At 37.7% G+C, this 13,261-nt stretch overlaps 1 protein-coding gene across 2 annotated transcripts in view; it reads left to right on the forward strand.

Annotated features, from left to right (window-relative positions):
- The first annotated feature begins 9,766 nt into the window (after positions 1–9,766).
- Positions 9,767–13,261, forward strand: part of LOC122058089 (protein MRG1-like) — a 31,600-nt gene continuing 28,105 nt past the window's right edge. The window contains exons 1-3 of one of the 2 annotated variants that reach the window (XM_042620549.1): positions 9,767–10,211; positions 12,527–12,580; positions 12,814–12,827. In XM_042620549.1, coding sequence (XP_042476483.1) covers positions 10,065–10,211; positions 12,527–12,580; positions 12,814–12,827 — 215 coding nt within the window. In that variant the 5' untranslated portion in view covers positions 9,767–10,064. The remainder of the gene's footprint in view (positions 10,212–12,526; positions 12,581–12,813; positions 12,828–13,261) is intronic. The other variant, XM_042620548.1, reaches the window with a different exon arrangement.

Raw genomic sequence — 13,261 nt, forward strand, 5'->3', positions numbered from 1 at the left:
TATTTCATTTGTGTATTCAAATTTTATTTATGGGGAAATGTTTCCTCTGCTGGCACCTTCTCTCTTTCTCTCTCTTCCTCATGAAATGATCTCTCCACCATCTATTGATTGAATTGATGATGAGAGCATTCATTGGCTCTTGCCCATGTACATAACCTTCAATACCATGCAAGAAACACACCCTTTATTTATTTATTTATGTTTCTATAAGGTGAGTGGTGTTTCTATTCATCATAGAATATGTGGTGACATATTATATGAAGTTAAAATTTTGCAATATGTCCCTACTCATATGTCAAGCTTCAGCTAAAAAAAAAAATGTAATCAATTGATATTAAAATCAGCCAGAAAAAAAACAATGATACGGGATAAATCAAAGATTTAGAAAATGGTGTATGCCAATACAAAAACGAAAGAGAATATAATGATTGAAATCGAGTTTGAAATATTACATGTAAGTGTCTTCTCATAAATTCTACATAGGATTAAAAAACTTATAATTTCTATAAGATAGATCCTCATTGTTATACATATTTTATCATTTGGGAAAAATTACTTGGACACCTCCTATATTATGGCCATATTACTTAACACCCAAAAGTTAGAAAACTTTACTTGGACCACCCTTACATTTAAGAAGATTTATTACAACTAGTCATTGTCTGTGAGTCACCGTTTAGTGACGATATCATGAGTGGGGAAAATCTTAAATGTCCAAACTACCCTTTAAATGTAGTGAATAGACCCTTATGCTCATTAATTAAAATAATGAAATATGCCTTCCCTTTCATCTCTTGTTGAGGTTGTCTTTAGCCTCTAAACACCAAACCAAAAGCGGGAGGATAAGACTTTATTGCGATGGATATAACTCCTTTCACTTTGATCAATTCTGCCTAAGATTTCAGATGAAACATCGCCACATCATACTCTATCAATTCCAACAAGAACCAATAGCACACAACAATTGGACATAGACAATTAAATTAGTTTTCTGTTGAGTTTTTTAAGACTAATACCCTTAAAGGGTAAGTTGGTCATCTTAACTTCACAAGTTTTAATTTAATAACTCATAAGGATAAAATATTATTTTCATGCAACCACTAACAATAAATTAACACTATCACGTTTCATGGGGTTTAAGTAATATTTTCAAACTCTTAACGTCTCAAACAATCTGACCATATTATAAGAAGTATCCGAGTAATTTTCACCGATAATATTGGGAGGACCCCAAGGTATGTGCAAATATTTCATTGTTATGGTTTGATGTCATCATCGCACTAATAAATAACAAGCAAGTGGGCATAGTATTAATAATAGTTTGTATCGAGAAGCTAAGAGAATCGCACTCTCTAGGAGCTCCGAGAATCGCCCTCACCGTCAACACCCCACTGTCTCCATCTTCCTCCCTAGTCGCCATCGTCCCTAACCCTAGTCGCTCCCTAACCTTCTGTCCGCTTTATGAACTCGGTAAGCAACACCTGAATCTCAGAATACAAATAACCCAGAACATGTCATCGTCCTTCCCTTCCGTCTAAAACCCTCCTTCCGACTACCTCGGTTCTGAACGGGTTCTCTAGTTCTCTCCCAAATGGAATATCCAAGGATCTTTGGAACCAAGTCCATATCTCCCTTCCATCATGAGACTGTACTATCCATTAGATTTCCCCTTGAAAAACAACCTTACCGCACCACTTCTCACCACTCCTCAACAATAACTATTACTAGAACCTTTTGTCCCATCAAACTTAAATCCCCTTCAAACAAATGAGAAACTTTGACCCATATCCTACCACAAACCGACATAAACCAAAAACCAAATCGTCCGTGTCCAGAACTTACTCCACACCCTGTTCCTCAAATCCTGGTACCAGCTGTGCTTGTCGCAAGCTGGCTAAACCTTATGAACCTTCTCCGTTCAAACACACACCATCTTCTCCGATCAGAGCTACATGGGGGGCACCTGCGATTGATGTTGCTGAAGATCTCGCCTACAAGACCTGCTCCTTGTCAGGTGCTTCGTCTGTGGGAGTGGTGGTGAATGCTCCCTTCCCTGGTGCTGTCGAACTCAGAGACGGATTGGTCTCCTTGTGGGAACCTTCATGTGCCATTTTCATATGTTGTTCTGAAAGGGGTTCTGTTTTTTTGTGGAGTTCCTCTCTACTGAAGCCAAAAAAGAAGTGCTCTCATACTCCCCTTGGTGGAGCGATAATCTGTTACTGCAACTTGGAGTCTATCCACTGGATTCTGAAGCATCCATCAGAGAGATGGAATCGGTCCCCATTTGGGTTCAAGTAGACAATATACCAAGTAAGGCATTCTCCCTTCACTACATCAGAGCTGCAATGTCATGCATGGGAAGAATAATGGATCTCAGTATCAACCTTATGGAACTTAATCATCCTCTCAACTCTGTAAGAGCTAAAGTTAACAGTGAAGAAGCACAGACCGGTATGCCTGAACTCAACATTTCATCTTTCTAAGGGAGATTAGGCAACCGTCACTTTCAAGTATGAGTTAACCACACTTTGTTCACTTTGTGGCTCCATAACCCGCCCCCTTGAACTATGCCCAGAGCAAACGAACCCATCGGACCAAGCTCATCCACTTCCATTCTTGGATGCTATTATTAAACCCATATTCATCAACCAGAGAAGACCATTGGTAACTGTTGATACCAAAAACCTGCCTATCAGTTCCTGTCTCGATGGTTCCTATTGGTGGCACGATGTCACAAACACAATCAGCTCCTTTGAATGCAGAAGCAGAACTGCGTGACACCCACAATTCCCATTTTGGTAAAACAATCACCCCTATGCAAATAGACCAAATAAGGTCTGACCCACACAACTTGGCCGAGTTGCCTGCAACAGTCATTCCATTTCAAAATGTTGAAGATCCCCCTTGGCGGAAGAACTACTTTCTTTGGAAATATTCTGTTCCACTACATCCGCACCTGCAGTGGTCCCCCCTGTGGTCTCCTCCCTACCAATCTCAGTGGGACAGTTGGGACTCTTTGCCAATAGATTCGGGCTTCCCCATTTTGCTACCTTGCAAACACTCAATCCCATTTCCCAACCGATAGTGATTGATGCTATCCATAACACTATTTTCCAAGGAAAAGAATCGTCTATTTTTTTTCATCCATGTTTTTCTTGTTTTGATATCTTCAGAAGGCGACATGTGACATTACTTTAAGTGAACGACCAAGATTGAGTTAAAAACCAAATTGGATGTAATAACCCTCACTCAACTGAATTAATCTTGACCGTTGATGACACGTGTCATCTTCTGCAACTAGCAAAACACAAGAAAAACAGAGATTAGAAAAACAGAGGATTTTTATCCATTTTCCAAAACCAGGTGAACCCGAAGGTTGACTCCATTCCCCCAGAAAAATCACATTAACATACACCCCTCTTCTGCGAATCAAAATCCTCTGTTTTTCTCATCCATGTTTTTCCTTGTTTTGCTACCTGCAGAACGCGACACGTGAACAATAAGGAGACCAATGGTCAAGATTGGGTGAGGATTATTACATCTGGTGCGTTGGTCTCCTTATTGTCCACGTGTCGCGTTCTGTGGGTAGCAAAACAAAGAAAAACAGGGATGAGAAAAACAGAGGATTATTTTTCCTCTTCTACCAACTCAATAACCCTAGTAATATAACCATACAGTATGTCTTCCCCCCACCTCAACCTTCATCCAATCTCCCCTCTGGGGAAGGTTCATCGAGGCTTCGACCAGGTAAGAGGATGCGGCTAGAATGCCAGGACAACACTTTCTTCTCAAACATTTGTGACCTTATAGCCAAAACCGAAAATCTCATCAAAACCATTGACCTAATCATGGAGAATTTTAAAGAGAGGACTGTTTTAGGCATGGTGGCATATCAAACAATGAACCAGAACATTATGGACGTATCAATGTTGAGGATCTGCCACAAGGGAGAGGAATAGATGATCATGAGACGAACCGGGTAAGTATTATTCATATCTTCCATCCTTCTTCGATATACTTAACATGCTTCTTTTGTGTATGTCTAAGTCTGGTCATATCCTGGTATAACCTTGAGAAGAAATTCAGGAAGAGACAATTCTTCCCAAGGTATTCTCCAACCCTATATGACATCTGTTTTTACTCACTGTCATTCTCATCAATTTTTCTGAGATATATACATGTATGCGTGTTTTCTCACTTATTTTTTAGGTTCTCTTAATAATTCTGTCCAGTAGCACTATTCATACCATTATGGGCACCTCTTGCAAGTGTTGTTTCGACTGCTGGTTATTCGGTTATTTACTCATAGTATTTCAAAATGCACATCTTAAGTTGGAATGTTAGGGGCCTAAACTCGGTTACTACTAGAGGGTGCCTTCTCTCACATGCTAAATCTGTGAACCCGGATATAATATTCTTGTGTGAAACCAAAATAAAGGATCATAAGTCATTCGAGCTGCACTCTTCCCTGAAAAATTACGATGTCTCCATATTTATAAATAGTACAGGGAAAAATGGAAAGAAAGGAGGGTTATGGTTGCTGGTGAAACAAAACATCTCTTTGAGATCCTCCTTTATTGGCTCATGGTTTTTCATTACTATTTTTAACCCTACTCCAGATATACCATTCAACTGGGCTCTTATTTGTTTGTATGCCCCTCCTCAACCGAACCAAAGAGTTGATTTCTGGCCCATGTAAAGTGACCAGCTAAGTGAACTCAACCTCCCTCTTGTTTTGATGGATGACTTAATGAAATCATCTCATTGGACCAAAAATTTGGGGGTAAGCCATTTAAACCGATGGGTTCAGTCAAATTGTTGAAAAATCTTCCATAACCTACAGACTATCAAGCCTCGTGGTAACCCGTTTACTTGGTCTAAGAGGCAAAGAGCACCCAATCTCATCAAAGAATGCCTTGATGGGGTGTATGCCAACCCGGATTGGTTCACTCTATGCCCAAACCCATCGATGTCTAAATTGGCCTCTATTGGTTCCAACCACAACCCAATTGTGTTCCGAACTGCAGGACCTATAACCAAAAAAAAAAAAAAAAAAAACTCTTTCATTATCAACATGCATGGATGGCTCATCCTGAGTTTTTTTCCTTTTCGTTATCGAAAATGGAAAGCTTTAGGAAGTGATTCTCTCACATGGAAGCTTGTGTCTTTAAGCAGGATCTTGTCAAAATGGAACTTGGATACGTTTGGTCATATTGATAATGTGATATTTAATTACTTATCCCAGTTTCTACAAATGGAAAATTGTTACCCTTATGCTTTCCATAATACTCTTCATATGGAGTGGATCCAGAACAAAGTAAGCTGGATATTAGATGGGGGAAGAAAGCTTCATGCACTAGAAATCCAGACATCTGTACATAATGGATGGTGACAGAAACACTAAATTTTACCATTATGTTACTAAGATTAACCTTCATAATAGGAAGATTGAATATATTGTCAATAATGATGGGGAAAAATTAATTGCCCCAGGGGACATTGCGGCCAAGTTTGCATCATTTCTATCCCAACTTTTCACCACATCTGGCCCATTGGACCCATCAGTTATTGAATGTTTGTTTACCCCTGTGGATACAAATCACTTATTATCCATCACTGCACCTCCCACACTTTTGGAAGTCAGAAATATAGTCTTTTCCATAGGACCATTTAAAGCACTTGGACCTGATGGATTTCAAACTGTATTCTTCCATAAATGTTGGGATTTTGTGGGAGATGATGTCTTCAAATTTGTGGTTGATTTTTTCCACTTGTCCTCATTACCACCCTCAACCAATCACACCCTCATCTCCTTGATTGCAAAGAATGACACGGCCCATTCGATGAAATTAGCTTATGTAATGTTACATACAAGATCATTGCCAAATTGTTAGCTACTAGGCTAAAGTCTATTCTAAACCAGATCATCTCCCCGTACCAAGCCGCCTTTGTTCCCAGAAGACAAATCACTGATAACATCATCATTGCCAAGGAAATATCCCATTTCTTTAAGAGGAAAAAAGGTAAGTCAGGTTTTGTAGCAATCAAACTAGTTATGGCAAAAGCATATGATAAGGTTGAGTGGGGTTTTTTGCTGGCCATTTTTCGTTTTTTGGGATTTGGAGACAAATGGTGTGAAATGATCAGAAATATCATTAGCATCTCTTCTTTCTCCATTAAACTAAATGGCACATGATTCAATCATTTTACTGCTTCTAGAGGAATCCGTCATTAAACTAAATGGCACATGATTCATTTTGGTGACGGAAGCCCTATCTAGATTATTATCCACATACAGGGATCTCAATCTCTTCAAAATAATCAAAGTTTCAAGGTATGCTTCTAAAATCACCCATTTAGTCTTTGCAGATGATAGTTTCATTTTCTGTAGAGCGACTAAAGATGACTTGGGCACTATCAAATGTATCCTAGAGATGTTCTTAGACATGTCTAAGTTAACAATAAACTTTGAAAAAAATGCATTAGCCTTTAGCTCCAATGTTGATATCTTCACAAAAACCCAATTGTGTGAAGTGATTGGGATCAAAGAAATGGACAATAACTCAACCTATCTGGGTACCAATCTCTTCCACCAGATAACAAAAGTCTCTCCTTTTCCAAACCCTTAGAAAGAGTTAGAGGGAAACTTGGCCTTTGGAAATCTAAGATGCTATTCTTCGCGGGGAGAGGGGTGTTATTACAATCTACTTTGGCTTCAATGCCTTCTTACCTGATGAATTGCTTTGCACTCCCCAAGACCATTTGCAATAAACTTGACTTAATTTACCTACACTTATGGAATGAAGATCAAAGCAATGAAAGAAAATTCCATTTGATTGGATGGAATACAATCTGTCAACCCAAAGTAAGAGGCGGCCTTGGAATTAGAGACTCTGAAACCCACAATTTGGCCCTCCTCCTTAAACTAGGATGGAGATTAATAACTAATGAAAATGGGTATGTGGACCAAGATGCTCAAAGCCAAGTACTTCCACAATAGATCCATTTTTATCAAAAAACAGTGAAAGCTCGTTGTTCATTTTGCTGGAACAGCATTTGTAAAATCATCCCTTGGTTGAAAAAGATGGTAATCAAAAGAATTGGTAATGGAGAAGAAATTGCCTTTTGGGTTGACCCTTGGGTCCAGAAAGACAACATGTCAATCGATTTGGCATGTTTCAAAGTAAGGGAACCCCCTATCGAAACAGTCAGTGACATCTTGATTAATAGGCAATGGAGCATGGCTATATTAAGCTCATTACTACCTTTCCACTTGGTGGAGACCATCGAAAAGGTCCCTTGCTCGCGAGAGAGGGACAAATGGTGGTGCTCCCTAACGAGAGATGGGACTTTCAAAACAAGTTTAACTGTAAGATTCCTTATAGACTACTGCATTACCAGCTCCAATGAACAACCCCATAGATGCAGATGCACTAGTCCATGTGGTAAATGGTGGAGATTTTTTTGGAAGATCAAAATTCACCCAAAATTAAAAATTTTTCTTTGGAGAACCATTAACAATGGGCCACCCACTAATGATATATTATCCAAATGGGTAGATTTGGACAGCACCTGCGGCAGCTGTATTAATAATCAGGAAACCGCCTACCATGTACTCTTTGAGTGCGAGTTGGCCAAACGAGTCTGGGTTGTGAGTCCTTTGGGATTCAAACTGGACATGATTCCGGTATCTGATGTCAGGAAGTTGGTAATGTTTTGTTTCAACTCGGTCTCTTTACCCCAAAAGGATCAAGTATGGTTATTTTCAATTTTTATGATCACATGTTATTTTATTTGGAGTCACAGGAATCAACTCACATTTGGCGAACAAAAACCAAATGTTCTTCAAATGGTCAAACAAATCGAATTCTAGATCGTAGTTGGAATAACCGGGGCAAAACCGAAACCATTTTCCAATCAGATGCACACAATGATGAATGTGGAATCAGACACTAAAACAAATACAAATAGAATTATTATTACAAGTGTCAAGGACAAAGGGGGAACTAAATCTGCATGGGCTTTAAGCATTGTTTCATATAGAAAATGCATACTAACGAAGTGTGATTTTTGTGTGACAGGAAAGGATGGTGAGGCAGAGGCTTTAGGACTAATGCGGGGGCTTGCTAAGGCACGAGAAAGACAAATGAAGATAGACTAGGTGTGGAGCAATGCAAAGGAGATTGGATGGTTGTTGCAGAACAACCATGATTTTATGGTTAATTTATGGCCTAGAACTATGCTAATAGTGTGTCTAGAACTAGAGAATCTCTCTACTCATCCAAACTTTTGTATAATAACTAACCCTAACCATATGGAGGACCTAAAGACTCTAGCCAAAGAAGCACTATCCACAAAACAGTATCAACTGAAAGTATTATGTAATAGCTCTAGATCTATCTAATATATCCGTTTCTCTGTTTGAAACAAAAAAAGAAAAAATTAATAGTTTGTTGACCAAAAAAAAAAAAAAAAGTGGGCATACAAGTAGACTAGCTTTGACAATGAGTTTAGACGTGCCTTCCTTTTACCAAAGGGCAATGATTTAAAATAGTATTCCCCATAGTGCAACCGAGGTTTCAACTATAAGGATCGGAGATCGGATAAGACTCAATCTAAAGTTCAAATAGGCATAATTGAACCTTAGAAATCTAATATATATGGACTAAGTCAATTTGGATCAGGCTTAGCAAATTCCAATTCAACTGATCCAATTCTAATTTTTTAAATCCTAGTTCAATCCCATCCTCGTACGTAACATAATATCTTCTTATGATCCTAATCTCACCGATGTGACGGTTGATGTTGCTTCTACAAATTCTCACTAAATTGCTTGCGGTTTTAAAATGCCTTACTTAGGCTAATACATCCAACCAACATAAACCCTGAGAAAACCCTAGGAAACCTACAAATTACTGCAATTTCTTTTCGGTTAAATTTAGGTATATGAGTTCTTATAGAGTTGGTTATAGATATTGGGGAGATTGGTCTATATGCTGTCCATTTATATTGATATCTTACGTGTCAAGTTAATATTGGACAACCAAAATACATGCAGATGGCCAGCAGAATGCTCAAGTCAAGTTAGGGACTCTCTCTCTCCTCCCCGACCGTGTAGCCCTTTGCCCTCTCCTTTTTATGTATAATGCTTAGACAAATGGTTTAAATAGCAGTATAATAACATGCTAATCATTGACAGTTTGAAAAACAAGATAAGAAAATAATACAAAAGATACAATAAAACAAAAACCACAATTACATTATTATTTTTTGTGTGTTCAATGAGACAATCTACCTCTTCAATTTTTATTTTTATTTTTTTTTTTAATTTTTTCTTGGCTTCCAAACAAAACTTGGTATTACTCGAATCCATATTGAGTAGGGGAATGTTCCGTCAGTTGGGTCCATATCAAGAGGGATAATATTCACTATTAGTCAACTTTATATTAATACTCGAAACCATGGACTATGTTTATTTTAAAGGAGATGGATAAATACACTGTCCATGTCCAATAAACCAACGGGTGATACCAATGGCGTTGCAGGGCTGAAGGGCAAGAAGGTCATTTCAAAGGGGAAGAAAGACACAGAATATGCTAGTTTGTGCTACACTTGCGGTGTGTCAGCTTTTTTACTAACTGTTATAAAAAAAAAATATATATATATCTAGTATCACTCCTAAAATTGAAAATAATTTAGAATAACATTCAGAAATGAAAAGATTAGATATACGATTGATATAGTAAGCTACCACCCATTGTGTCTATTTCTCTCTTCCCCTGTTGAAATGATCCCATATCCTCCTTATATGATACCTCCTAGTGTTATTCCATTGGTGTTGTTCGTTCGTTAGCGTACATAATTTCGGCATCCTAATCCCTCTCCCTTTTCTGGTCGTGCTGCACAAGGCGGTAACGGAGCTATTGAAAGCTTGGAAACCCCATCTTCGGATATTTGAAAAGGGCAAAAGAACCGGCAGGTCCAGTTGTAGCAGCAGCAAAGCGAGAAAGGTATCATTTGCTTAGTACCATCATTCTGTCTCCGTCTTCCTATTCGGCGTGGGGATGGGGAGTTCGAACACTGCAGTGAAGGACGAAGCAGCTTCAGATGGCGATGATAGCAACGGGGATCCCTCCGCTTCAGATCCGGGCAATTTCTCTGAAGGAGATAAGGTTCTCGCTTACCATGGCCCTCGAATCTACGAAGCCAAGGTACCTGTTCTCTCTCTTCGCCTCTTTGGCGTCGTCACCACATCTTTCTTTCTCATTCACCTATTCAATATTTCTGGAGTATATTGAAACGGTCTCCTCGACGTTACATCCTTTCCTCCTTCAATTTTTCCCTACTTGTAGTCGATTTCTTGCGTACCATTTTATCAATTACCGAATGATAACTGCGATTGAATTCCGCAAAATTACATAGATATCGAGCGGTTTATCTGCATCTTAGATTTTAAATGCGAAAGCAAGGCATATGGAATTGAATCAGTCTTCGTGGGAGAAAATAATAACTGTTTAAGAGGGAAAGAAAGGTTATTGAAAGAAAAAGAGCAATAATGATGGTTCATAGGGGGACATTTCTTGTTATTAATTTGCTGTTATCACAATCATTATATTTTGATAGTACCTATTATTACTTTGTCGTTAATGGTGATCAAGAACATTTTTTGGCAAAAGAAAGTTCTGCTACGATTAGGAAAGAGAAATGGAGCTAATAAAGATGAATTTTCTGTGAAGTAATCTGGTGCAGTGTTCATAGTAGAAGTTAGAACATTGTTATGAAGAATGGAATAGTCTGGGATGAAGATAGAAACAGAACCAATCCAATTGATACTGTTGTTTATATGCATAACTATTCTCTTATTGAAATGAAATAAAGTTAAAAACAAGAAGTAATAAATCCCAGCTGACCTGGCCAATTGTTGTGAAGGAAAAATGCACCAGGTATGCAACTTTGAGTTAGTTGATGCTGATCAGATTTCTGTGTGACTGAATAATGCACTGTAGAACAAAAAGAAAAGAATGCATAGAAGAGAAGAGAGAAAGAGTAATGGAAGATTGATTGGAATAATGGGATACCTAGGGTTTCTTTCACATTTTCTGGTTGCCAAGGAAAAACACAAGAAAAATGTAAATGCCAAATCATTATACAGTCCTCTATGTAAGAGGACCTGTAGGGAAACAAATTCTAAACGACCCAACTTGAGTCTTTGGACTAGTACTGTTTATAACAATTAACAAAAGTAACTTAAACTAGGCAAATAAAGGTGAAGAGAAGGCCAAAACAACTTGTCTACCGAAAGCCATTAATGATTGAAAAGATAAATACAATATTTTAATGGGTCCCATATTGGTGATAGTTGGATAGAGGTTTATCTTATATTTTATTCTTAAGCTGTTGGTTTTTGAGTTAATTTAGGAATTTGAGAGTCCTTAGCTGTCTGGTTGGAAGGTCTTAGTAGTTGAATTAATATAAGAAAATTTTCTTTTATTTATTCCCTTATAGACAAGTAACCAATCTCTCCCCCCCCCCTCGGGTATGTGATTTAAGAATGGAATAGAATCTGTACATGAGACTCCTCTTCCCCCCTCCTCTATTCCAGTCTCCCTTTTCTCCCCTCTCTTCCTCAACAGTTTCTCCTTCTTCCATTTTCCCTGCAGTACCTAGCTGGCAGGTTCTCCTCATGTCTGAATCTTTCCAGTTTCCCCTTCTATCTATTAAGCAAGCCCACTATCAGCAGATCCATCAATTGGTTTGCATTATATTATCCACCCAATTTATAGCTATAGCATTGTGCAGCCCTGCATTAATGCTCAGGTTTATTAAGTTCCTGTGGAATATGCAAAAGCCTTCCTCTATGTATTAAATGCTTTCTTTTGTCTTTGTAATTCAAAATAAAGTGACAGGCATTTGCAGTACGTTCTTATTGGTCATGGTCTTGCTGTGTATGAGATTCATCAACGTAATGCAAAGGCATGGACAATGCAAATGATAAAATTCCTAGGTGGATAAGATGACTACTTTTATGTAATACTGTGATTTTTTGTCTTGAAATTACTCAGATTTGTATAACCTAAACAACAACACTGAAATGCTTGAGTACCAGTGCACATAGTGTATTTTGAATTGAATCAAAGTGATATTTTCGTGTAAAAGTTGCTTAAATGTTTGATATTTCTTCCAAGTGGACCGAAATGCTTCGGTTTTTGTTGGCATCAATTTTAGTTAGCTGGCTCCTTGAAGCGTTTATTTCTGATGGACTCATTGCTTAATTTGATGAATCACCTTGTTTGAACTTGGAACTTCAAGTCATGGCTGCAATGAGACTTCTGAGTTTTGACCTATTAAAATTGAGATGTTGCAAATGGGGTTATAATATGTTTCACTTTTGTCTGCTAGGTATTTTATTCTCTTTGTTGGATTACTAACTTTTTTGTGATATGCGTAAGAATTCTGTTGTTATCATGGCGTGAAATTCTCATTTATTGCATAAAGGTCTGATTTGCTATGTGGTTTTATATTCAAGGTTCTAAAGGTTGAGTTTCGGAAGAAGGAATGGAGATACTATGTTCATTACCTTGTAAGTACATTTTATTTTCATTTTTTTTTCTTGCTCTTGTCATTGTTTAATTCATTGGCCTTTTATGGTAAGTATTGTATGTTAGAACATTATATATGTAGTTGATGCATTTAGTAAGTGAACAATTGATTAGCATCCTAGTCACATCATTTTTTATTCTGAGTTAATTGGATGTATAAGTTTTTTTCATTTCAGTACTCATAACAATTCTCTCTTTTCTTTTTTTTTGGCAGGGTTGGAGCAAAAAGTGAGTATTCTTATTTGGTCTATGCACTATAATTTATGTAAATGTAATGTTCTGATTAAATGTTCTATGGCAAGCTAGTATAGGATTTTAATTCTGTATCGAATATTGTATTGAGCATTTTCGTCTTGTTTTCTGATTAAATGTTCAAGGCAACTAGCATAGGATTTTTACTCTGTGTTGAGTATTCTTTTGAATATCTTCGTCTAAATGCTTATGCATTCTGGAATTTGCATGCAAGCGTCCACCTGAGTTTTTGTCTTTTCCATTCCCTTACCTGAGATCTTAGACTTCAGCTCTGCAGACAAATATTATTAATTGTATTTGAAATTTCAGTGCAACTTTAGAGGCTACTTACATGTTTGCAGTTGTGATCTAGGACAGATTATGAGTGTCCTACAGGTGTTGGCACTAAACATCTGCAAGAGAAATTATAT

The sequence above is a fragment of the Macadamia integrifolia genome, chromosome 12 (genome assembly GCF_013358625.1).
Source record: "Macadamia integrifolia cultivar HAES 741 chromosome 12, SCU_Mint_v3, whole genome shotgun sequence".
Taxonomy (NCBI): Eukaryota; Viridiplantae; Streptophyta; class Magnoliopsida; order Proteales; family Proteaceae; genus Macadamia; species Macadamia integrifolia.